This window comes from Nannospalax galili, unplaced genomic scaffold, assembly GCF_000622305.1.
Source record: "Nannospalax galili isolate Female #2095 unplaced genomic scaffold, S.galili_v1.0 scaffold146, whole genome shotgun sequence".
Taxonomy (NCBI): Eukaryota; Metazoa; Chordata; class Mammalia; order Rodentia; family Spalacidae; genus Nannospalax; species Nannospalax galili.
The window spans coordinates 7,791,316-7,816,820 of record NW_008357929.1 but is presented as its reverse complement, the minus strand read 5'-3'; the positions used below and the strand labels follow the sequence as shown (position 1 = coordinate 7,816,820).

Genomic DNA, 25,505 nt, shown 5'->3' with positions numbered 1-25,505 from the left:
GGGTGTGGTGGCGCATGCCTTTAATCCCAGCACTTGGGAGGCAGAGGCAGGCGGATCTCTGTGAGTTCGAGGCCAACCTGGTCTCCATAGTGAATCCAGGACAGCTGGGGCTACAGGGAGACCCTGTCTCAAAAAGACCAAAAAAACAAAATCATATCTTGGGACTAAAGAAATGGAAATTGCTGCTCTTCCAAAGGGCAGGAGGAGTTCTGCTCCTAGCAATCACATTAGACAGTTCACAACCACCTATAACTCTAGCTCCAAGGACCTGAAGCCCTCTTCTGGCCTCCATGGGCACCCACATTCACATGCATGTACACACACATACATGTAAATTTTAAAAACTCAGATCTTGGGGCTGAGAGAGGGCTTAGCAATTAAGAGCACTGGCTGTTCTTGCAAGAGACCTGGGTTTGGATCCCAGCATCCACATTGTGGCTTACAACTATCTGTAACTCCAGTCCCAGGGCATCCAACACCCTCTTCTGTCCTCCATGGGCACTGCACATGACACAGGTACACTTATACACATGCATGCATAACATTCATACAAAATAAAATAAAAATTTTGAAAAATCACGTTTGTTTTTTAAAAAAAGTTATATTTTAAGCCAGGAGTGATGGTGCACACCTTTAATTCAAGCACTCAGGAGGGCAGAGGAAGGTGGATCTCTGTGAGTTCAAGGCCAGCCTGGTCTACATAATGAGTTCCAGGCCAGCGGAGCTACAGGAAGACCCTGTCTCAAAAAATGACAAAAAAAAAAAATAATAAGTAAAAAGAATAAAATTGAGGGCTGGAGAAATGGCTCAGTGGTTAAGAGCACTGACTGCTCTTGCAGAGGACCCATGTACAATTCTCAGCACCCACACGGCAGCTACAAACTATCCTTAACTCTAGTTCCAGGGGAATCCGAAGCCTTCTTCTGACCTCCAAGGCAATACACGACACAGGTGCACTCACATACATGCAGGCAATACACTCATACACATAAAATAAAAATAATAAATAAAAAAATTTAAAAAGAATAAAATTAAAATTATATTTTAGCTGGGTAGGGTGGTGCATGCCTTTAATCTCAGCACTCAAGAGGGAGAGGCAGGTAGATCTCAGTGAGAGAGCCTGTTCCATATAGCAAGTTCCAGCTGGGGCTACAGAAAAAGACCAATAAAAAGAGCACTGGTTGCTCTTGCAGAGGACCTGGGTTGTGTTCCCAGCACCCACATGGCAGCTAACTAACCTCTGTAATCCAGTTCTGGGGAATTCAAAAACCTCTTCTGGACTCTGTGAGCATTGCACATAGGTAGTATACTTGCATATACGAAGCCAAAATATTCATACACAAAATTAAAGCTGGACAAGGTGGCACACACCTTTAATCCTACTACCCAGAAGGCAGAGGTGGGCAGATTTCTGTGAGATCAAGGCCAACCTGGACCACATAGTAAGTTTCAGGCCAGCTTGAAGCTAAAGGGAGATCCTACCTCAAAAAAACAAAACAAAAAAATAATACATAAAAATAAATTTAAATTTTTTAAAAATTACATTTTGTTTATTGCTTGTTGGGGATGGCCCACTTGCATCAGTGTGGATATCAGAGAGCAATTTGTGGGGAATTGGTTCTTTCCTTCCACTGTGTGCTGGGGACTGAACTCAGGTCAAGCTTTGCAACAGGTGCCTTTACTTGCTGAGTCTTCTCTCTGGCCCCATTTGTCTGGTTTTTTTCTTTTTCTTTTGTTCTTTTTGATCTTTTTGAGACAGGGTTTCCCTGTAGCCCCAGCTGGCCTGGAACTCACTATGTAGACCAGGCTGGCCTTGAACTCACAGAGATCCGCCTGCTTCAGCCTCCCAAGTGCTGGGATTAAAGGCATGTGCCACCATGCGCAGCCATTTGTCTGGGTTTTTTTTTCTTGTATTTTATTTATTATTTTTATTTTATGTGTATGAGTGTATTGCCTGTGTGTATGTGAGTGCACCCATGTCATGCAATACTGCGGAGGTCAGAAGAGGACTTTGGGTTCCCCTGGAACTGGAGTTAAGGATGGTTCGTAGCCACCATGTGTGTTCTGGGAATCGACCCCAGGTCCTCTGCAAGAACAGTCAGTGCTCTTAACCACTGAGCCATCTCTCCAGCACCCCATTTGTCTGTTTTTTAAGACACAGTCTCACTATGTAGTCCAAGCTGGCCTCCTGCTGGGGTTATAAGCCTGTAGCATGGTTCCTGGTTGTTAAAAGTGGTTATCTATTTAATCTATTTAGTCTTCCCTGTGTAAGTATTGAGCACAATGACAGGAATGAGGTGAGCAAATGAAAGATCAGAAGGATGATTTCAGCAAAGAGAATAAATGAAAATGAAAAATAATAAAGTGGCTAGGCATAGTAGCACATGCCTTCGATCCCAGCACTTGGGAGTCAGAGGCAGGCAGATCTCTGTGAGTTCAAGGCCAGCCTGATCTACATAGTGAGTTCCAGGACAGCCAGGGCTACATGGAGATCCTGTCTCAAAAATAAATAAACTAGTACAAGGTATGGTGGCACACGCCTTTAATACCAGCACTTGGGAGGCAGAGGCAGGTGGATCTCTGTGAGTTTGAGACCAGCCTGGTCTACATAGTGAATTCCAGGCCAGCTGGGGCTATACGGAGACCCTATCTCAAAAATAGAATAAAATAAAAGAAAGTACTGGGAATGGCACATTGATAATTCCAAAACCACTCAGGAGGCTGTAGAAGGAGAAAAGAAAGTTTGAGACCAGCTGAGGATACAATGAGAATTGAGCATAAAAGATTAATGGTAAGCTTGATAGGCACCTGGGTGGCAAGAAGGGGCTTTTGCAGGACTTATGTGCCCAGGTTCTCTGAGGACAGCACTGGTTGGGCTGATAAGTTTTGATCATTTCGTATCAGTTTAGACAGTCAGGCAGTTCCTCCCAGTACAGCAGGCCAAGCCCAGGCCTCTGGTCAATGCAGGGTAGCATGGACAGCGTGCCACATACCAGAGCCCTCCACGAGGACGTTAAGTCCTAGACAAGTGGGAATCTTCTGGAATTGGGAGCCTGAGTGGCCTCCTTGTCTTCAAACTTCACTCTCAACCATCCATTCATTAGAGAGTCACAGAGTTTAACTTAGTTGAGTGGGTGGATGGATGGGGGTCCATATTATGTGCCATGGCCAGAGTTTGGAAGGTAGTGTGTGCCCAGTGTGTAGCAATTGAACTGAGAAAACTGATTTGGCCTGGTAGCTAGGAGACTAGGTTTCTAGTTGCAGCTCTCCCACTCTGTCTGGAACTCACTATGTAGACTAGGCTGGCCTCAAACTCACAGAGATCCTCCTGCCTCTGCCTCCTGAGTGCTGGGATTAAAGGCATGCACAACCATGCCTGGCATATACTTTTTATTTTATTTTATTTTTTTGGTCTTTTTGGGACAGGGTCTCCCTGTAGCCCCAGCTGGCCTGGATTCACTATGGAGACCAAACTGGCCTCGAACTCAGAGGTCCGCCTGCCTCTGCCTCCCGAGTGCTGGGATTAAAGGCGTGCACCACCACGCCTGGATACTTTTTATTTTTATTACAATTTATTTTATTTTGTGTGTGTGTGTGTGTGTGTGTGTGTGTGTGTGTGTGTGTGTGTGGTGCATGTGTGAAGGTCAGAGGACAATTTGTTGAGAGTTGTTTCTCTCCTTCCACCATGTGGGTATTGGGGATTGAACTCAGGTTGTCAGGTGCACCACCACACCCAGCTATAAATAAATATTTTTAAAGGGTCTGGAAGGATGACTCAGTGGTTAAGAGCAGTTGCTGTTCTTGTGGAGGTCCTGAGTTCTGTTCCCAGAAGCCATATATTGACTCACAGCAGTCTGTAACTCCATTTCCAGGGAATCCAACTCCCCCTTCTGGTCTTTGCAGACACCACACACACATATATAAATGCAGGCAAAAAACTCATACACAAAAATAAATTTAAAAAAATATATTTAGGCTGGGTGTGGTAACACACACCTTTAATCCCAGCTGAGGCTACAGGGAGACCCTGTCTCAAAAAGACCCCCCAAAAAAAAAGTATTTTTAATTTTATTTGAAGTAAACATTTCAGGAATAAATCTCTCACTACTCTAAAACAAGCTGAAAAACCAAACCAAAACGAATATTTATTTATTTATTTATTTATTTATTTATTTATTTATTTATTTTATGTACGTGAGTATTTTGCCTGCATGCATGTATGTAAATGCAACTGTATCATGCAACACCCATGGAGGCCAGAAGAGAGGGTGTCAGATCTCCTGGAACTGGAGTTAAAGACCATGGTTAGCTGCTATGTGCCCTCTGCAAGAGGAGCCACTGTTCTTAAGCACTGAACCATTTCTAGCCCCAAAAAAATCCTGTCTAAAAAAATAAAAATTCCAGAGGCTAGAGTACCATCACTTTAATGGATCATTGGTTAAGAACCCATTCAGAAGACCTGAGTTCAGTTCCCATCAGCAGTTTACAACCATCTCTAACTCCAGCTTCAGGGGATCCAAGACCTTTGGCCTCTCAGAGCACCTGCACTCATGCACACATCCCCACACATACATACATACACATAAATAAAAAGAAAATAAATCTTTTTTAAAAAGCTTTTAGGCTGGGCATGGTGGTGCATGCCTTTAATCCCAGCACTCAGGAGGCAGAGGCAGGTGGATCTCTGTGAGTTCAAGGCTGGCCTGGTCTACATAGTGAGTTCCAGGACAGCTGGGGCTACAGGGAGACCCTGCCAAAAAAAAACCCTTTTAAAAATTTTATTTTTTTATTTTATGTGTATGCATGTATTGCCTGTATGTAGGTAAGTGGACCTATGTCGTGCAATGCCCAAGGAGGTCAGAAGAGGCTGTTGGATCCCCTGGGACCAGAGTTACGGTTGTTAGCTGCCATGTGGGTGCTTGGATTCGAACCTGGGTCTTCTGCAAGAACATCTCTCCAGCCCCACCCCCCCCAAATAAAATAAATCTTAAAAAAAAAATTCCACTTGTCTGATTTGTCTCATGAGAGTGTGGGACTTCTTAATAAAAGATAGCAAACAGGGAAAAAAAAAAAACAATTCTAAGCCAGGTGTGGTAGCAAAAGTCTTTGATCCCAGCACTCAGGAGGCAGAGGCAAGCAGATCTCCAGGAGTTTGAGGCCAGCCTGGTCTACATAATGAGTTCCAGGCCAGCTGGTGGTACAGGGAGACTCTGTCTCAAACAAAAATAAAAAACCCCATTCCAAGATACTTATTTTAGAAGCAGGGTTTCACTATGTATCCCAGGATGGTCTTCTTGGTATCCTTTGCCTCCTAAGTATTAGTGAAAAATGAGCTAGCTGTCTATAGATACTAAGGGAAAAGTACCCTTGGTAAAAATTCAAGTTACTCACATATGTTGCAGTGAGAACAGAGGCTGGAATTACAAGGAGTTTAAGGGTTAAAACGTGAGTCTGGAGTGGTGAGGAAGATGAGTAAGAGGATTGGTAGCTGGCTATAAGACAGCTAAGCTAGATAGATAAAAGGAAGGACAAGGTTCTGGGCCAGTGAAGGCAGGCTGGCAAAGCCTTTGAGGAACATGTGTAAGGCACTACTATCCTTTTATATGTCCTTGCTTCTAATGCAGCTAATTATAACAGACTTAACTGTAAGTAAAAATGGCTTCTGACAAGAAGCTTCTACCTAGGAGACTACCCCAGGTCACCCTATAGACAAGGAGCTAAGTATGAGGTAAACAAGAAAGACTGCACCTACAGCTTGGTAGCTGGGATAACATTAACTCTGTCATGGTAAAGCTATAAGAGGATCAAGTAAATGTGAGAACAAAGAGAGCTTAGTTTAATAGCATTCAAGACACTTGTAAGGTCAGAGGGTAGTAATGCTGGCCAAGTGACTAACAGCAAACAGTCAAGGTCAGAGCTGGAGTCAGAGTTGGACAGGGGAGGCTTCAAGTACCCCTAACTGGGTGGGTAGCATGATTATCTCCCTGGTTAAGCTACAAGCACATTCCTAGAGCATGTGAGACCTCCATTGGTTCAGCCCAGGATAGCCTAGAGAATTAACCATCTCAGTAGAAATTACTTCAGTTATTGTCCAGTTTCTGCCATTACCTATAAAACCCTTAGACAGCTAGGAGCAATGGGGCATGCCTTTAATCCCAGGAGGCTGAGTGGCAGAGGCAGGTAGGTCTTTGTGAGTTTGAGGCCAGCCTGGTCTACATAGCAAATTCTAGGCTAGTGCTGCATAATGAGACCCTGTCACAAATATAAAGGCATGCACTACCACACCCAGCCTCCTGACTTGTTTTTAAATTATATCCTTAGCCAGGTGTGGTGGTGCATGCTTTTAATCCCAGCACTCGAGAGGCAGAGGCAGGTAGATCTCTGTGAGTTCAAGGCCAGCCTGGTCTACATAAGTGACTTCCAGGCCAGCTGGGGCTACAGAAAGACCCTGCCACAAAAAAGACCAAAAATAAATAAATAATCAAATAAATAAATAAAATCCTTATTACCCACTAGATTCTATTTGTTTAGTACCTTTTCTGTACTTTATAGTGTGTTCCATTACCCTGTATAATCATGCAATTGTACTACATTGGTTTGGTTTTTTATTACAGTTTATTTATGATACATGTATTTGTGTGGTGCTGTATATGCCACAGTATACGTGTGGTGGTCAGAGAGTCAGTTGATTCTCTCCTTTGTCATGTAGGTTCCAGGAATTAAACTCAGGTCATCAGGTTTGGCAGCAGGCACCTTTGCCCACTGAGCCATCTCACCCACTCCTACATTGTTTTAGTCAGTTTATTTTACAGCATGTTTTTATTTCTTATAGCCTAAGCATAGGTCCTGGCTTGTTGAAGTTTATACTTGAACTGATCACTAGGGCAGGGAAGATGGGATGCTCCTGTTGGCCAAGCTTGGACCACCTGACCATCCCTGGAGCAGAGAGAAGAGTAGGAGGGAGGGGCTTTCAGCCACTTACTAAACAAAAAGACAAAGAATGGGGGGGGGCTCCCAAAGGCAAATGAGGGAGCCAGTAAGAAAAGGATGGATGCTAAACAAGTGAAAACAATAGATGTTCACCATGATTGGAAGAGTTCCAGAGTCCAAGTCAATCAATGAAAAGATCCTGAGTAGATGTCACAGGCTTGACACCCTGTCACTCCCTCCTCCCCACCTAACTTGGATTATCTCAATTAACCCTCTCAACTGTCCCATGAGATATTCTGTAAACTAACCTGGGCCAATTTAATCTCTTTCATAGGTGGCTGTAGCATGCTCCATCACACCCCCATAAAGGTATTTATTACTGAGAAGTAACAAGGAAGTTAAACAAAAGTCAGACAGCTGCCCTTCAAGCTGGATGATGCCTTGCAGGAATCAATCATGAGACAGATGCAGCCCCAAAACAGACTTAACACCCTCATGGAAGGTGCTAGACAACCATAGATCCAGGAGGAACCATCAAGAGAGAGGATCTTTAGAACTCAAGCCTCAGAGTCATTCTTCAAGATTGTGGCTACAGACTTCATTCCTCTGATTATGAAAAGGGTCTCTGAAACACCCCAGCTGGTCCTCAGATCTTGAAAGCCACCAATATCACAACTAAACAAAAATTGTTTCTGATGCTAATTGGCAAATCCTCTGGTGCTGACCAAGACAAGACAGCTGCAATCTGTAGTAACTACTTCTGAGGTGCACATAAGGAACTGAGAAGTGACTTGCTCCCTACCACACAGCTTAGAGGCAGGAATCTACCCTTGGAACCTAGCAGGCAGAGATTGTTCCACAGTTAGAGAACTGAGACCTGGCCAGCCTGGGATTATCTCATTAAAAAAAAAAAAAAAAAGGCTGGAGCCTGGTGTGGTAGAGCACAACTTTAATCCCAGTACTCAGGAGGCAGAGGCAGGTGGAGCTCTGTGAGAGTCAAGCCAGCCTGGTCTACATAGTGAGTTCCAGGACAGCTGGGGCTACAGAGAGACCCTGTCTCAAAAAGACGAGGAGAAAGAAAAAAAGAAAGCACTGGCTGGGGAGTGGTGAGAGATCCTGTCTCCAAAAAAAAGATGGATGTCTCCTGAGGCAAAGCACTTGAGTTTGAACTCTGACCTACACACACATGCTCATGCATTCCCCACCCATGTATTCCCCACAAAACACAGAGTAATATATATAATTAAATTACTCTGGGAGTACTGGAAAGTGTTTCCTGTTTCTGGATGGCCAAAGCTGCATATGGATCATAGTCACATCTATTTCCTCAGTACTATTAATAGTGCTTGGCATATAATAAGGAGCACCAAAAATATTTGTCAACTGAATGTGAGGATGAAGGTCAGAGGAAAAGGCTGTGCACGTGTGCAGAACATCCTTAGAAAGCATCTCTCCTGGGATGCTTTTTGCCTATTTGGAATGACTAGAGTCAGGACTGGAAAGCATACGATCTCTCCGTCAAACAGGAACCTGGCATAGTCATTCCATAGCAAGATGTTATCAAGAGATATAACATACACAAAAGTCTTAAGCCCAAATTCTCAAGTTCTGTTAATTATTACTTCAAAAAGTGGTTTGATCGTCAGAGAATCAGATAGGAGCAATCAGGGTGTTGCAAGTCCTGATTACGCAGAGACGCTAATCACGTATCATGCGATCTCCAATCATCACTTTCTATCTGCCCTCCCAAAGGAGGAACAGGTAAGGATTATCCCACCTGACGATAGAAAAACAATGTGGACCCTTTCCTATTCAGTAAAGATATCGCCGACTAAGCGAGGGTGAGAATACAACATTAGTCCGAGAAAACCGGGGGGTTAGGGTTCTTCCAATTCGATTGTAGTACCTATTCTCAAATCTTCTAAAGTAATTTATTTTTCATTTGACTGCCAAAAAACGAGAAACGAATCCCTCCCAGAATGCTCCGCTCACATACGACATACTAAAAGCGCGAACCCTCTGCGCTGTTATTTACATATCCCCGCCCACTCACTTCCGCTCGTCTTCTACCTCAAAACTCCGAATAGAAGCGTCCCCTGCTGTCTCCCAGCCAGTAAAGGCTGGAAAACAACCTTTCTTTACACCAGCTTCTTAACCCATCCAATTGTCTTCCGGAAAAAACTGTCAGTCTTGCTCTTACTATAAAATAGATTTTATTACAAAACTATAAATGAAAAATTAGAATCCAAGATTTGAGAAATAATTATTCCAACTCCATCATCCGCTAACAGAAGCAGCTGGGAGGGGCCGATGAGTGGTGAAGTCTATGCCTTCCTTCTTCCAGGAACCTGGGAGGCTCACCCGTTGTCCAGCCTTCTCTCTACGTTCCCATCATCATGATCAAAAAGGTTTCTTTTTCAGCCCAAAGACAGCGATGAATAATGCCGTTTCAGTGACAGCCGGGACGGCGCTGTGGAAGTCAGTGGGTGGGTTTAGGACCCCTCCCAATACAAACACGCAAATCTCCAAAACACAAGTATAGGGCGTGGGCTTAGGGGCGGGTATTAAACTTCAAAACACTACTAATTTCATACATACAGGAAAAAGCTGGGTGGGGAAAACCTTCAGATTTGGGAGAGACTTTCCACCCCATTCTCAAATAATGGGTGTTACCGCACCTGCAAAAGGCAAAAATATACCAGTATGTGGTACACTCCCAACGTTCGAAAATGAAGAAGGACAGAGCCACAGACGCACTACAGTGAGCTGCAATGGCTTAAAAATACACCAAAGTCAAGGAAAGTCTTTGGATCACAGATGGTGATGGGCCCCAAAACGCTGGTACCTGAACCCAGGTTCATCTCTTGTTCCCTCGTCCTACTGAAGGTGCCACAGCCAGCAGCAGCCATACCTTCTGAATTCCTGGACAGCTGTGTAACTAAGGGGCTGAGCTTACCCTGACTTATCTCTAGGGGCAACCTTGCACAATTCCATGCCTACCCTAGACCACACAAGAAGCTGAAAGACTTGATACATTACAGGAATCTCTCCAGGGCCCTGGTCCTCCTGGTCCACAATTCAAAGCTCAGGAGTCTTACTATGTGCCTCATTTTTCTCCGTCCCTCCTGAGTTCTCAGAGTGCTTTGTACTTTATACACTCCAATAGCTTTGTGTTTATCACACTGACTTACAGATGTGTGTGTGTACCTCCCTCTCAAGGGGGAGAAAAGGGTTTTACTCCCATCCAGAGGAGGGCTTAACAAACGTTTGAAGACTATTAATGCCGTCACACTGCCTAAGCTCTCTCACCTGGAGAGATTCGGCTTGCCACCTAGTTCAGAGACTTTTGTGCCAGAAAGGCCTGAGGTAGCTAGAAAGAGTTGTGATGGCTGTGAGTCACATGGAGACGGTGGGCAGGCATAAAGGATACAGAGGAGGCTCTGGGTGCTGTTGAACATGGAAACTCCTGAGAGGAAGCCGGCCAGCTCCACTGCAAAGAGGGCCAGGGTGAGACAGAGAGAGGCCACCAGCCTGCAGAGAAGAAAGGGGCTGGGTCAGAACTTCTGCACTTCTTTAAGACCCTTCTACTCCCACCACCTCTGCGTTCATCCCTTCCCAAAAACTCACTGGACGTCCTGCTTCTCATACTCCTCGGGGGTGAACCTGAGAGGCAGGCAGGCTTGGATGTTGCTTTCCTGATGAGCCGGGAACAAAGGAACAAAAGTGAAAGAGGGACGGGCTGCGGGGACGGGCGTGGAGTCAGCGCAACCCAGGGGTAGGACCCTGGGTCCATGAGGGATGGGGTGGTTCACTCTGAGATGAGAATGACAGCAGCAGGAGGGCACACCCCCGTCTTACCCTGGACCAGAACAAGGTGATGACAATCACCAGATGAGCCAAGAGTGTCAGGAACCGAGAGGGCACGAGCCCAGAGATCCGACCCATGGCTTCTGGGGACAAGGACCCCAGTCCTGAACAGAGGCCGTGGTTCTGGAGGCTGGAAGCCCAAGGAGGTTCACTCCTGAAGTCCCCAGGTCAAGCAGGCCAGAACTCAGCTTAAGCCTCTTCCCGCGGCTCCGGGGCCGCCCAGTTGCCTTGGTAACTGTGTCTCGCGATGCCTCGCAGCCTCTGGAAGTCTCGCGATAGAGCAGCTGGCTCCTGCTTGAGTACCCGGGCGAGATGCGAAACCAGGCTGAGCGTCCCCGCATGGCGACCCCCGCCTAGCCGAAGGCCCCCTTCTCTGTTTACGGGTAGCTTCCCACTACCTTGGGCGGGAGGAGACAAGGGATCCAACCGGGAGAGGCGGATGTGCCTAGCTTGGCTCTCAGTCACCCCAGATCTAAACCTTCCTTAAGGGAGACTGATTTCGTCCGGGACAGCTTGCCTCAATTTAATGAGAGACTTGCCGAGAGCAGCAAAGTGTCAATCAACCCTTGGAACTGTTCCAATAGGATGTAGGTGAGATGCGTGTTTGAGAACGGAGTGGATCCTCACTGGTCCAGAAAGGGTGAGAAGCACAGCTAGGGACTGGAATAACTTCTGAGTCCCTGGGAGGCTTAAAGCAGACTGGGACGCTTTGAGATGTCGGGCCCTGGTCATTGCCCACTTACAGACCAAGAACCTCTTAATAAGGTGACCTTGAGTGACTTAGGGCTTCAAGTGAAATCCCTGCAGATCGGAAAGTTCTCCCCACTTCGTGGCTCACAGCTGAGTCCCATTCAAGGGACCTCTAAGCCCTTTGCTGAGTGCCTTTATGCCAGTCTAAACGACAAGGCTCAGAGGCATTTCTGATTTTATTATTCAACAAATATTTGACTGTCTCTTAAGCACCAGGCGCTCTGGTTGGTAAATAAGATTGATAAATAAGACTAGAGTCCCTCCCTCCAGTTTATGTTATAGGCAGAGAGAGATCACACACACACACACACAGAGCAAGGTAATAGAGGCTATAAATAAAATTTTAGGAGGGTGACAATAACATCAAAGAAAAGGTTTTGAAAATGGACCATTCCTGAATTTTAAAGAACTTGACTAACGAACAGAAATTTGTTTCTGTCTCCCGAAGTCTATAGTAGCGGGTGAAAAAAACTCAGAGCTCAAAGGGGGATGGGGGTGGAACAGGATAAAAAAAAAAAAAAAAAAAAACTTTCAGCAGAGGCAAACAGATCTCTGTGAGAATAAGACCACCCTGGTCTACATAGCCAGTTCTAGGCTAGCTGGGGCTACAAGAAGACTGTGTCTCAAACAACAGTAGTATTAGGGTTTCAAACAGCAGCAGCTTCCCCCCTCCCCAACAGGGTCCTATGGACTTTGGATTTTCAAGCCTGAAAAAGGGAACTGAGCTAATAAGCACCTTGGCCTTTGAAGTCAAGGGAAGCAGATTTTTGTAAGAGGCAGCCTGCCTTTCCTCTGTTCTAGGAAGACAAGCAGATTCTGCCTGTTAACTACAGATTTTTAGGAGCCGTTTTAGTACAACAGCTTTTCCCTTGTCTTAGGAGGACAAAAAAGTAAACACTTCCTGACCCAGATCCTGGCTTACAAGCCTTGCTTTTCCTGCCCCCCCCCACTAATTTTTCCCAAGAAACTTCCCACCTTCAGCACCCTGAAGCCCCCATATATAAACCCCAGCTCACAATCCGTGGGCAAACATTTTCCCTGCCCGGAAGGGAATCTGTCCCATGTGTTCCTTTGCTAATAAACCCTATTTTGATGGAGTTTTAGCTGTGCCTCGGTGCCTCATCATCCATTCGCTCATTCTCCGCCAACTTTTTACCTATCAAATAGCAGCAACGAAAGCCAAAATATTTTGTCAAAAATTATGAAAGACAGACTGAGGAGTTCCTTCAAACTAAAAGCAACAAATCTGGCATGGCAACTTTAATAAGAGATCCCCAGACCAGGGAAAAGAAAAGGGTTTTGTTGTTGTTGTTGTTGTTTTTGTTGTTTTGTTTTTGTTTTTATTCTAAGGGACAACAAGTGGAATGTAGTTATGATAGCATTGTAGAAGTGTCAATTTCCTGACTTTTTTTTTTTCCAGTGCTGGAGATCAAACCTCAGACCTCATACATTCTAGGCAAGCACTCTACTACTGAGCTACACTCCCACTCTCCCTTCTGGGTTTTTTGTTTTGTTGTTTTGAGTCTCACTATGTTGCCCTGGGTGGCCTGGAACTTGCTATGTCACCATGACTGGACTATGAACTCACAGAGATCTACCTGCCTCTGCTTCCCAAATGCTGGGACTAGAGGTATGCACCACTGTACCCAGTTCATTTCTGAGTCTCATACAGTATTATCATTGACACATGAAACAGCATTATAAAACATAAGGAAGAGTTTCCAGCACTGACGCTTCATATATATATATATATTCTTTTTGGGGGGGTGTCTTTTTGTTTTTGGGGGTGTTTTTTGGGCTTTTTGAGACAGGGTCTCCCTGGAGCCCCAGCTGGCCTGGAACTCCCTATGTAGACCAGGCTCGCCTTGAACTCATAGAGATCAACCTGCCTCTGCCTCCCAAGTGCTGGGATTAAAGGCATGTACCACCTTGCCCAGCTAGGTCCCTATATATTTAACTCCTATATATTGAGGATCAAATTCAGGTCCTGGAACATGCTAGGTAAGAATTGTACTACAGAGCTACACTCAAGCCCCTAGATAGTCAAACTATATAATTACATTTTCATATAAGATTACTTCTTGGGGCTGGAGAGATGGCTCAGTGGCTGCTTTTCCAGAGGGCCCATGTTCAGCTCCCAGAACCCACAAGGCAGCTAACAATGGTTTGTAATTCCCATTCAAGGGGATCTGATGCCCTCTTCTGGCCTTGTAGGCATTGCATGCACATGGTGCACTTAAATACATCTAGGCAAAACACATGTACACAAAATAAAAATAAGCATTTAAAAATCTTTTTTAAATACTTTATTATTTTTGTTTTATGTGTATGAGCGTATTGTCTGCATGTATGTGAGTGCACCTGTGTTGTTCAGAGCCACCATGTGGGTGCTGGGAATCGAACCCAGGTCCTCTGCAATCTTAACCGCTGAGCCATCTCTCCAGCCCCATAAGCAAATATTTTCTTAAAAAGATCACTTGCAGAGGAGCTGGATTCAATTCCCAGCATGCACATGGTATCTCAGAACTGCCTGTTACTCCACAGGGGACCCAACACTCTCTCTGGCCTCTGTGGTACCAGGCACAGCTATGGTTCACATACATACATGCAAACAAAACACTCATACACAGAAAACAAATCTTTAAAAAAATAATAATAATAATTTCTTAGCCAGGCGTGGTGGCGCATGCCTGTAGTCCCAGCACTTGGGAGGCAGAAGCAGGCGGATCTCAGTGAGTTCAAGGCCAGCCTGGTCTACATAGTGAGTTCCAGGACAGCTGGGGCTACAGGGAGACCCTGCTTCAAAAGTACAAAAAAAAAAAAAAAAAATCTCTTGGTCTAGAGAAATGGCTCAGCGATTAAGAGCTCTGGCTGCTCTTGCAGAGGACCCAGATTAATTTCCCAGCACCCACATGGCAGCTAACAATTGTCTGTAACTCCAGTTCCAGGGGATCTGACTCCCTCTTCTGATCTCTGAGGGTGTTGCACAACACAGGTGTATTTACACACATGCAGGCAATAAACTCATACACATAAAATAATAATCAAATATTAAAAATTTTTTTTTGGTTTTTTTTAGATGAAGTCTCCCTGTAGCTCCAGCTGGCCTGGAATTCTTTATGAAGACCAGTATGGACTAGATCTCACAGAGATCCACCTGCCTCTGGCTCCTAAATGCTGAGATTACAGGTGTGCACCATCACACTTGGCTCTACCATTTTAAAATTTTTTTTTATTTTTTATGTGTATGAGTGTATTGCCTATGTGTATGTCAGTGCACCGTGTCATGCAATGCCTGAGGAGGTCAGAAGAGGATGTCAGATCCCCTGGAACTGGAGTTAAGGATGGTTGTTAGTCACCATGTGGGTGCTGAGAACCCAACCTGTCCTATGTAAGAGCAGCCAGGACTCTCAACCACTGAACCATCTCTCCAGCCCCCAGGCCATCATCTTAACTTTACAATTGTGTTTTATAACTATAGCAAACATTTACATGATGCAAAAGTAAAAACCTACAAAATAAAGTACATCTAGGGGTGTCAGTGTCACTCTACCTTTTGTTACACAGAACCATTTTTGGGGTCTTGGCTTACCCTTCAAAACAAACAAATAGGCCTCAAACTCACTATGTAACGAAGGATAGCCTTGACCTCCTGATCCTCTTGCTTCTGCCTTCACCCATAGTTTTTTCTTCTCCTCCTCCTTCTTCCTCCTCTTCTTCCTCTTCCTCTTCCTCCTCCTTCCTCCTGCTTCTCTTTCTCCTCCTCCCCTCCTCCTTCTTCCTCCTCTTCCTCTTCCTCCTCCTCTTCTCCTTCCCCTCCCTCTTCCTCCTCCTCTTCCTCCTCCTCCTCCTCTTCTTATTCTTATTCTTATTCTTCTTTTTGGAGACAGGGTCTCCCTGTAGCCCCAGCTGGCCTGGAACTCGCTATGTAGACCAGGCTGGCCTGGAACTCACAGAGATCTGCCTGCCTCTGCCTCCCAAATGCTGGGATTAAAGGCATGTGTTAGCATGCCTGACTTTTTTACAGAATCTCACTACTACTAAATTTGCCATGTAGACCAGGCTGGCTTCTAATTCACTGGAGTGCAAGGATTGAAAGTGTGCCACCATACCTGTTTTTTTCTTTCTTTTTTCTTCCCAGACAGTGTCTGACTCTATTCAGGCTGGCCTTGAATTTGAGATTCTTCTGCCGCACTCTCCCCTAGTGCTGTGATTACAAGGCATTTCCCAATAATATTTGAATAGAAAATAAAGGATTATGTCTGATTCTCCCTCTTTTTTTTTTTGGTCTTTTTGAAACAGGGTCTCCCTGGTGCCCCAGCTGGCCTGGAACTCCCTATGTAGACCAGGTTGGCCTTGAGCTCACAGAGATCCACCTGCCTCCTGAATCTCCCTCTTAAAAAACAAAAAAACAACAGTTTCACTCAGGAGGCACAAGCTTGTGATCACAGCTTCTTGGGAGACTGAAGATAGAAAACTGAAAGTTCAAAGCCTGCTTGGGCTATAGAAGAAGTCTAGCCTGGGCAATTTAGTAAGACCCTGGCAGAAAATAAAAAGTCTAACACAATCCCAGCACTTGGAAGCCTGAGGGAGGAAGGTGGTCAGGAGTTCCAGGTCAGCTTGGGCTACAGAGTGAGACCCTGTCTCAACACAAAACAAAGTAAGTAACATTTCCAATGTTATCTTGGAGGAGATATAGGAAAGATTCCCCTGAAGTGAGGAAGAAGGTGATTCTGAGTTGAGTGACATGAAAGGGCCAAACAGGTTTAAAATAAGTATTTCAAAAGACCATCAAGCAATACTATAGACAGTCGTACAAGGACAATTGGGACCATTTGAAAACGATACAAAGGTGCTAAGGATGTAGCTCAGTGGAGAAGTTGCTTGCCTAGCATGTAATAGGCCTTGTTCATTTCTAGAACAAAAGAAGCAGGAGAGGGGGAAGGAAGGAAAAGAAAAGAAAAGACCAGTTGGTAGCTCTTCCCAGTACATGGGAGGCTGAAGCAAGAGGACTTCAAAATTCAAGGCCAGCATGAACTACATAGTACCAGCCCAGCCAGAACTACAGAGTAAGGACCTGTCTCAAAACAACCCCCCCCCCAAAAAAAGGACCAGAACTTTGAAGCTAATTTGGGCCCAGCTTTTCTAGAATCCTAGCACTAGGGAGGTAGAAGCCAAATGATTGCAAGTTCAAGGCCAGCTTTGGAAACTTAGTGAGAGGCTTATCTTTTTTTTTTTTTTTTTTTTTTTAAAGTAAAAATAAGATTACACAAATGTAAGTAGGCTGTTTATGAACTGTGTATGAAGAGCCAATGCTTGTTAACAATTGAGCTTTACTTCTTGTCCCTATGGGCCCATCCAAGAGGGTAAGACTTAATCCAGAACGCAAAGAGCCTGTGATTTTAAGCCAATGAATGATGGAATCATGTTTGCATTTAGAGACTTCCTGAGCCAAAAGATCAGAGAGGAGTCTGATACAAAGTGCCTGCAAGGGAGGCTGAGGGAATGGAATGGGGATGGGGAATGGGCGCTGACAGAATTCCTAAAGGAACGAAATGGACAGGACTTAGAGGCTGGAAATGAGATGTGAGGAAGAGGAAAGGGTCGAGAACGAATCTCCATTTCAGCTTTTACAGTCATGGCGCATGCAGAAGGCCTGGGAAAAAGAAATGACAAGGGAAGGGAAGGTGTCCAGCAGTCGCCAAACACCTGGGTCCAAAACTGCGCCGCGAGGTTGGCTCTACGCACTCTTCTTTGGACACAGGAGCGAGTGCAGGGTTGGCAGCTGAAGACAGAGAACATGTGTAGCATATGGAGAGGAGACCGAACCCTGATGGAAACAAAGTTTTAAGATGAGGACAGACTGGTGAAGGGGGTAGGCCAACATACCAGCGTCAGCCTGGATTCATTAAGACTAGGACTGATTGAATTTTTAAGGCCAGGCCTGAGCAGTATGATAATGTAATCAGATCAATGGTTTCCTTTGGGACGGGATCCGGGGGCGGGGGTTCACTGAGCGCCACCCACAAGGTCTTCAAAGGGATCCCGGGGATACCACTGAGCCAGAGGTGAGAATCTGTCTGCTCCAAAAGCGCAGTCTCCACTCGGTGGATTTCCAGGAACGCAGTGACTTGGGTCCTCTTACAACAGTCAAGAGAAGACCTGTACAGCAAGTTGGCCGGCCGGCCTCGTGGCGCAACGGTAGCGCGTCTGACTCCAGATCAGAAGGTTGCGTGTTCAAATCACGTCGGGGTCAGCTGGCTTACGGTATATTTCTTTTTTTTCCTTCGAGGCTAGCCCGGAAGGAAAACTAATAGAAACATGTGTAGCATATGGAGAGGAGACTGAACCTTGATGGAAACAAACTTTTAAGATGAGGATAGACTGGTGAAGAACAAGAAAGGTAAGGCTCCGGTGTCAAATCTTGACGTCGCCCTGTCACACTCACTGTAGCTCAGTGATAGCGCAGACTTTTTTTTTTTTTTGCGGATAATCCAAGTAATTCTGGGCGCAGAGAGGGGCTCCCAGGGACAGGCGCAGCTGGAGCGTATGGCGTTCGCGCCTGCCAGGGGATTGCTGGGTTTCTGCACCGCGAATCGCTCTGCTTGTACAAACTCCCTGAAAATGTACTCTTCTGCACAAGGAACCCAACCAACAGGACAGAGTTCAGGTCTCAGAGACGAGAAGCTTCAGCATTATCTTGTGGACGAGGTGGCCGAGTGGTTAAGGCGATGGACTGCTAATCCATTGTGCTCTGCACGCGTGGGTTCGAATCCCATCCTCGTCGTTGAGCGATTGCTGGTGTTGTATTCAGTTTTGCCCTTCGTCATCCTGTAGCCTCACAATCGATGCCCCTGTCATCCTAACAGTTTCTCCTATCCGTGCATCTCATCCTTTCAATTATATTTCCAGCACGGGTAAACATTGCTTCCCAGATTTTCGTCTGCCATGGTTTTAATCTGGCCAAGTAGTGAAGATGTACTAGGCTTATGTGGGTGCCGTGGCTTAGTTGGTTAAAGCGCCTGTCTAGTAAACAGGAGATCCTGGGTTCGAATCCCAGCGGTGCCTTTGTGATTTCTTTTGATTTTTACACATTAGAAAATTCTTTGGACCCTACCTAAATACCATGTCCATTCTCTGCCGTAGTTTTGTATTAGGGGCTTGGGCGTCACTGTGTGTTATCCCTCCTGCGATTCTTTTTCGTTCCCTGAGGAGCAATCAAACGCCAGAATCGCTTCTTGAGTGATAGCTGTATAGGTTACTCATTTGGCTGGCTTGTATATTCTGCTTTCACGTCTTCTATAATGGCTCTATCCTGAAAGATTTTCATGTAACAAGACTGTGCATTGATATCTTTATTTATTTATTTATTTATTTATTTATTTATTTGTTGTCTTTTTGAGACAGTGTCTCCCTTTAGCCCCAGCTGTCCTGGAACTCACTATGTAGATCAGGCTGGCCTTGAACTCAGAGATCCGCCTGCCTCTGCCTCCCGAGTGCTGGGATTAAAGGCATGAGCGACCTTGTTCATCTTACTGGCTATTTATAAGAGCAAGTCTTTGCTATTGACCGGTTAGCTCAGTTGGTTAGAGCATGGTGCTAATAACGCCAAGGTCGCGGGTTCAATCCCCGTATGGGCCAGCTTTTAGCTTGTCTCTTTTTAAACAGGCTGGCCTTTATAGATTTTTGAAAATGGATACTTAAGTAAAACTTCATAATGCAGTATCTCTAATCCTTAAACACTTCTCACAAAAAATTGCACTGAAAGATGTATCTGAATCAGGTCCAAAATATGGTTGTGTCTAGGGGTGGGTGGAAGGAAATACAACTGTGGTATGGTTTTAGAGTTCTTATAACATGTTCCCAAATTTACCATGTAAATTGTAAAGAGAAGACAGTGCCACTGACTGGGATAAAATTGTCTCAAATCATTATACATGAGACTGATCAGCACAAAGTGGCAAATTGTCAGGATAGAACTGCCAATAGTTTATAACTTCCTCCAAAACCAAGATCAGCCCAGCCTGCCCATCCAGATCTGAGAGCCCCTTCCCCCCTTGTCTAGAGAACCTAGCTTGTGTTTCTGCTTTTACTGGATCTCTGGACCCCTGTGTGTGATTATCTTCTTCAGATCTGTCTCCAACAGCAGGAACCATCTCCATCTCCATCTCCATCTAGCCTGGCACCTCCATCACACTCCCGGACCCCACCCCCAGGGTGCTCCAGAAACCAGTCCAACCTTCATTCCCATTCCTTTGGCTTGTCAACCCCTACAACACCACACACAAACAGGGTCAGTCTTAGCAGCAGCAGCAGCACTTTAATTCCACAAAAACTCAGAAAGCCAAAACTGATTAGAATACTCCACAACAGGTGGGCTTCAAAACCAGCAACAATTCGTCCTGAACCCTGAGCAGTGAGACACCTCCTACCTCACTCCTTCCACCATGCAAAGCTCCACCCCATGGTTATTGTAGGGAACTAGAGGGATGAAGCCAGAGGTTATCCTCCAGCAGGTGTGTGTCCACCCCTGCATGGTGTGTGGCCAAGGGCCACTCAAGCTTCTAAAGCTCCTGGCACCTGAGATCCGGCCACTGGGATCAGGATAGCTACAATTGAGCTGGGGGCCCCTTTTGAGCACACATGGTGGGGGGGGGGTCCTGCCTCCACCCTCCAGCAGAGATCTAAGGGCCTATAGTCCCAAGATGGCATTCTAGCTAGGGAAAAAGGAAGAACAGAGTAGCTATAGATGGCCAACTGAATAGAAGCAGAGCAAAATCCCCTCCCACAAGGAGAACTTTTAGAACTTCCCCATCCTCACTCCTTAGGCTCATGAGTAGGCACAGGGCCAGTTAAATGCTTGTGGAAGAACCTCTAATGCACAGGTCTCCCCCCAGCAGGCAGTTCCCTCCAGGGCTCCTTGGAGTCCTTAGGGTACTGTTGGACCCTGACCTGGCCAAGTCAGGCATGGTCTCCTCTGTGCTCCTGGTCACTTGCATAGGGCCTCTAACACCTCCAAAGTGCGTCGGATATCTCGGACTTGGCGCGCGAGTCCCTGAACCGGTTGCAGAGCCCGCTCCAGCTCCTCGCAGCGCGCCAACAGGGTGTACATGCCCTTGATGCTCATGTCCACCGCTTCGCCTAAGGAGTCCACCGCGTCGCGGTAGGTCTGGATGCAGCCTACGCTCAGCGCCGTCAGCTCCTGCACTGCACCACCCAGCCCGCGAAGTAGACGGTCCACCCGGCCGCCCAGCTCGCGACTCAGCCGCTCCAGATCCCTCAGCACATCCGGGTCGATGGGCGGGATGGTGGGAGTGGGTGCCGGCGTTAGGCAGGGCCGCGCAGAGGCAGGAGGGAGAGCCGGAGGGGCGCCACTAAGACGGATCTTGAGTTGGAGGTTGTTGGCGACAAAGTGGGTGAGGTCGCCATGCCGGCTCACCGTGCCCTCGAGCTCCAGAGGGCTGGAGATGGTGGCACGACGTCCCCCGCCCGCGCCGCACTCGGCGCTCGCCGAGGAGCCCCCGCCGCCGCACGCCCCACTCAGCCCGTCCAGGCTGCGGCTGTCCTGAAGGCGGCTGGAGAACGAGCGGCCAATTCTGGCCGCCGCCGCAGCCTCGTCCTTCTCGCCCTCCTCCGGCAGCGGCCGTTCTGCGTTCATCTGTACTCCGCCCGGGCTTCCCCGACGGCGCTCGCTCCCGGAAACAGGCGGGTCCCCGGGCGGCGCCGGGTCCTGGTGCGCGGAGGACAGGGGCGGCTTGTGCCCGGGCCCTGGCGCCCCCCGGCGGCCTCCGATCCCACTTGGCGTCGCTCGGGAGCCGGACTCGTCCTCCCCGGAGTCCGGCTCGGGCCAGTGGACGGCGCTGCTACTCCAGGTCTCCGGGGACTCAAGAGAGTGACGGCTCGCGACCCCAACGTTCTCAGCCTCTTCCTCCCCAGACGCCCTCGGCCCTGGAGGCGGCTTCGAGGGTGTGCGGCCCAGCCCGCCACTGGAGCTCACGGCCTGCGGTTCCGCTACGGCCAAGGCGTCCGCCTCGGGCCGGGTTCGCCCCCCGGCCGCCTCCATACTGCCACCCGGGACCCGGCCCACCAGGGGCTCCCCGGCCGCCGCGGCGCCTTTAAGGGGCGTTGATAGCTGCGCGCTGATTGGCTGCCGGCTGATAATGGTTCGGACAGGAAGGACTCTGGGATTGGCCGCTGCGGAAGGAAGTCCCGGAAGAAGAGCTGTTATTGAACTGCACAGCACACGTGAAAGCTGGCCGCGTAGACGCCGGGAGGTGACAGCTGTGGCCGTCGCCCCGCCTTTTTGGAAAGTTGTGGGGGCAGACCGTGAAAGATCCAGATCCTGAAACGCTGGAATCCCGCGGGGGCGCAGCCTGGACGCTGCGCCCACTGTTGTTTCGCTCACAATTACTGCTTAGCAATTGCACTCAAGTGTGGATCATTCTTGGGGTTCCTAGAAAGTCTTGGGATGGAAATCGTGTATCCAGCTTGGATTCTCAGGGTTGGAGCACACCTAGCTCGCTGACCAAGAAAGATAAAGCCCGAATTCTCAGCGGAGCGTGAATGATTGGTTCCATCCTTGAAGGTTGACAGGCCTGGCGGTTGAACTGCCTTGAGCGACTCATTGTGGACAGCGTGTAGCAGGGCCTGTAGACTTTCCTGTGCTTTTGTCACTCTTCGGCCTCCTGCCCCCATTACATTCAGCTTCTCTCATTGGAGGATAAGGCTTTTTTTTTTTTTCTTTGTCACACGGCAAAATATTCAACAGATGAAAACATCGCAAATTTTGATAAACACTACAGGAAACAGTTGTGATTGCTAGTACCTAGGACTAGACGAAGGGTCAGGAAAGGCCTCTGATGAGAACTCTGAAAAGAACCAGAAAGAGCCAAGCTATTTTGCAGGCAGAGGGAAGTGATTTGACAGAAACAAGAAACCGGTGTGGGGTGTGGGAAAGGTGTCATCCAGGAAAGGAGACAGAGACAAGACTGGGGATGAAACAAAATGAGGTGTGGGGTTTCCAACATGGAGATTGAAGATGCAGGCAGGGACCACATGGTGCAGAAACTCGTAATTTCCGTTAGGGGATGGAGATTTCTTTCGAGAGTCATGGAGGAAGCAGACACTAGAAAAGTGGTGAGCTGCATAATATAGCCAAAGCTCCTATTTAATTAAAACAATTCACTAATGTCCTTAGCTGATAATGAGATTTCTCATTTTTAAAAAATGGAATCCTATGTGAAAAATTTGCACATTCACTGCAGAGTATCAGCACTGAATCCTGACTTTGCTTTTCACCAGCACCACCTTGACTTTGGCAGCTGGCTGGCTTTCTTCATTCTGTTCTTGTGCTCCCTGCTATTTTCAAGGGTTTTTGTTTGTTTGTTTCTCAAAGAATTGTCTCTTGCAAGTCTTTGGGTTCATTTTTCTTTACATAATCTAAGGAATCTTTATGATGCCAAAGGTGCTTTGCCAACACTAAAATGTGTTTTCAATCCAAATACAAAGATGACATTCAGTGTACGTTTTGGCCCGTTTTTCACAAATTTGCCTTAGGTACTGTTGCCTTTTGAAGAGCACTAGTGACTATTTGTTTCCATGAGGTGGCCAGCTGGTTGTGAATTTTCTGGTTTAGGTAGTACTACGTCATTTATGATGGAGGCTCATTGACGCTCAGACAGACCAGGAAGAAGGCTGCTCTTACTTGGACCAATCGATGGCCTGAAGCAGTGATGTTAACCAGCATTCTGAAGTGTGACTAGGCAGACTCTGCCAGGACACCCCACTCCAGGTTTCGATCAATCTTAAGGAGCCAACTCTCATGATATGATAATAGCTGTTTCTCTCTGAGGGGTCTACAACTGTCAACTGTTTATATCATATAATCACCTATATTTGAGAGGGAGGCACGGTGGCTCATGTGTGTAATCTCAGCACCAGGGAGGCTGAGGCAGGAGGATTTTGAGTTTGAGATGAGCCTGGGCTACACCAGTCTGCACCACACACACAATTTTTTTTTTTAATATATGTGAAGGAAATGGTATAACAGGATTTATATTTGGCTTTGTTTTTTGTTTGTTGAAGCAGGGTCTTATTAACCCCCACTGGCCAGGAGTTTCCTGTGTAGACCAGGCTGACCTCAAACTCACAAAGATCCACCTGCCTCTCCCAAATGATGGGATTAATGGCGTGTGCCACCACTGCCTGGTGGTGTTCGTATTTGTGGGTTACTTGTGATTGGGGAAAATGTTTACTAAAGGCTAGACTAGGCAGAAGAAACGGGGTTCATATTTGAGGGTTATTGGTCATTGGGGAAAATGTTTGCTAAAGGCTTGACAGGCAGAAGAAATGGGGTTCATATTTGGGGGTTACTGGTGGTTGTGGAAAATGTTTGCTAAAGGTTAGATCAGGCAGAAGGTCCCAAGATACAGGATTTGATGGTGGTTCGGCCTAGCATGAGGGCAATAGAATTGGGCATGTAGACATATTGTAGGAGTATCATGAAGGTTATAATGGACATATATTAAACTTCCCAACATTTCATGTAAGCAAAGCTTCACATTTCCCACTCATGGTTGGTGAGATTGCATACAGGGATAGGCACATGACCCCAAACTGGCCAACTTCATCCTCCTGCCTACAGATTGGTTCAGGAAACAGGATAGGACTCAACACATGACCAGTAAAAGTCCTTCCCAAGTGCTAGGATTACAGACAGCCTATCATCCCAGTCTCTCTTTCTCCTCCCTGTTTTGGTTTGTTGGCAGAGTCTTCCTATAGCCACAGGCCAAGCTGGATCTCAGAGATCCACCTGCCTGTGCCTTCTGAGTACTGGGACTAAAGGCATGCACCACCACGCCCAGCTGTGGTGCCCCTTTTAAAAGAAACTTTTAAAAAACATTTAGTGGGAGGTGGGTACATGAATGCCACAGTGTGCTTTTGGAGGTCAGGGGACAACTTCCACAGCAGTTCTTTCCTTCCACTACATATGTTTCAGGGATGGAACTCAGGTCATCAGACTTGGCAGCAAGTACCTTTAACCTGCCGAGCCATCTCGTAGGCTCCTGTGGTGCCCTTTAAACTTTTCCCTCCGTCTCTGGAGCTGACCTCCCCCTTGCCATTCTTTTACTCTTCACCATGTTATATCAGATATGGCTCTTTATGTAGCAAGTGACAGAAAATCCAAGCCAAACCACCACCACCAAGGGAAATTTATTGTCTCATACAATAATGTTATCAAGACCAAGTGAGCGTTGAACCTGGTGGAGGAGGCAAGCCTGGTGAAACTTGAGAGGCTGAGACAGGAAACTCACAATTGTGTTGGATAGCTTTAGTGTCAACTTGACACATCTGGGTTGAGGGAACCTCAATTGGGGGAATTGCCTCCATAGGACTGACCTGTGGCCATGTTTACGGGGATCTTCTTGATTGCTGAGTGATGTGGGAGGGCCCAGCCCACTGTGAGTGGTGCCACCCCTGGGCAGGTGAACCTGTGTTGCATAAGAAAGCAAGCTGAGCAAGGGCCAGGGGGAACAAGCCAGTAAGTAGCATTCCTCCATGGCCTATGCTCCAGGTTCTTGCCCTGAGTTCCTACCTTGGGCTCCCTGATGAACTGTGACCTGGGAGATGTAAGCTGAATAAACCCTTTCCTCCCCAAGTTGGTATTGGCCGGAGTATCTTGTCATAGCAAAGGAGAAACAAACTAGGACAAGTTTAAAGCTATCCTGGGCATAAGACCCCATCTCAAAAAGTGAAAAGAGGGTTGGTGATATTGCTTAGTAGTATAGCACTTGCCTAGCATGTGTGAGACTCTAGGTTCAACCCCAGTACCGCAGAAAAGACAGAGTGAGCGTCAGAGAAGCCTAAATTCAATAGCCAAGACTTTCGTTAAGGACCTGATTTCTGTAAGGAGCTTCCTTATAACAAGATGGCTGTCACTTGCTTGCTTTTTTTTTTTT

The 25,505-nt window shown here is 46.8% G+C and overlaps 2 protein-coding genes and 5 non-coding genes across 9 annotated transcripts; 4 read left to right on the top strand and 3 right to left on the bottom strand.

Moving 5' to 3' along the window:
- Positions 1–8,579: 8,579 nt before the first annotated feature.
- Positions 8,580–8,714, bottom strand: LOC115068066. The gene has a single exon (XR_003847449.1). It is a non-coding gene; the product is annotated as a U8 small nucleolar RNA (small nucleolar RNA).
- A 412-nt stretch (positions 8,715–9,126) lies between these two features.
- Tmem107 (transmembrane protein 107) lies at positions 9,127–11,019 on the bottom strand. Of its 3 annotated transcripts, none has more exons than XM_017795024.2 (5): positions 10,789–11,019; positions 10,558–10,625; positions 10,240–10,461; positions 9,529–9,608; positions 9,127–9,400 (listed from the first exon to the last, which is right to left on the bottom strand). In XM_017795024.2, the coding sequence occupies exons 1-5, from the start codon at positions 10,873–10,875 to the stop codon at positions 9,348–9,350; spliced, it is 510 nt and encodes a 169-aa protein (XP_017650513.1). In that variant the 5' UTR covers positions 10,876–11,019; the 3' UTR covers positions 9,127–9,347. The 3 variants fall into 3 exon arrangements, with proteins under 3 accessions (XP_017650513.1, XP_017650514.1, XP_008853979.1); XM_017795025.2 differs by having other exon boundaries at positions 9,529–9,705; positions 10,361–10,461; XM_008855757.3 differs by lacking the exon at positions 9,529–9,608 and adding an exon at positions 9,609–9,705 and having other exon boundaries at positions 10,361–10,461.
- A 6,712-nt stretch (positions 11,020–17,731) lies between these two features.
- Positions 17,732–17,803, top strand: Trnaw-cca. Its single transcript has one exon. It is a non-coding gene; the product is annotated as a tRNA-Trp (tRNA).
- Positions 17,804–18,252: 449 nt separating this feature from the next.
- Positions 18,253–18,334, top strand: Trnas-gcu. Its single transcript has one exon. It is a non-coding gene; the product is annotated as a tRNA-Ser (tRNA).
- A 207-nt stretch (positions 18,335–18,541) lies between these two features.
- On the top strand, positions 18,542–18,615 carry Trnat-agu. Its single transcript has one exon. It is a non-coding gene; the product is annotated as a tRNA-Thr (tRNA).
- Positions 18,616–19,114: 499 nt separating this feature from the next.
- Positions 19,115–19,188, top strand: Trnai-aau. The gene has a single exon. It is a non-coding gene; the product is annotated as a tRNA-Ile (tRNA).
- A 653-nt stretch (positions 19,189–19,841) lies between these two features.
- Borcs6 (BLOC-1 related complex subunit 6) lies at positions 19,842–23,441 on the bottom strand. Its single transcript, XM_008855756.3, has one exon. The coding sequence runs from the start codon at positions 21,608–21,610 to the stop codon at positions 20,537–20,539; it is 1,074 nt and encodes a 357-aa protein (XP_008853978.1). The 5' UTR covers positions 21,611–23,441; the 3' UTR covers positions 19,842–20,536.
- Positions 23,442–25,505: the final 2,064 nt, after the last annotated feature.

Excerpts from the sequence above, each read along its gene's own strand:
- Tmem107 (XM_017795024.2), bottom strand. The coding sequence starts at position 10,875 with ATGGGTCGGATCTCTGGGCTCGTGCCCTCTCGGTTCCTGACACTCTTG. Across the intron at positions 10,626-10,788 it reads TCACCTTGTTCTGGTCCAGG|GAAAGCAACATCCAAGCCTG; the intron begins GTAAGACGGGGG and ends CCGGCTCATCAG. Across the intron at positions 10,462-10,557 it reads TATGAGAAGCAGGACGTCCA|GCTGGTGGCCTCTCTCTGTC; the intron begins GTGAGTTTTTGG and ends TCTTCTCTGCAG.
- Borcs6 (XM_008855756.3), bottom strand. The coding sequence starts at position 21,610 with ATGGAGGCGGCCGGGGGGCGAACCCGGCCCGAGGCGGACGCCTTGGCC.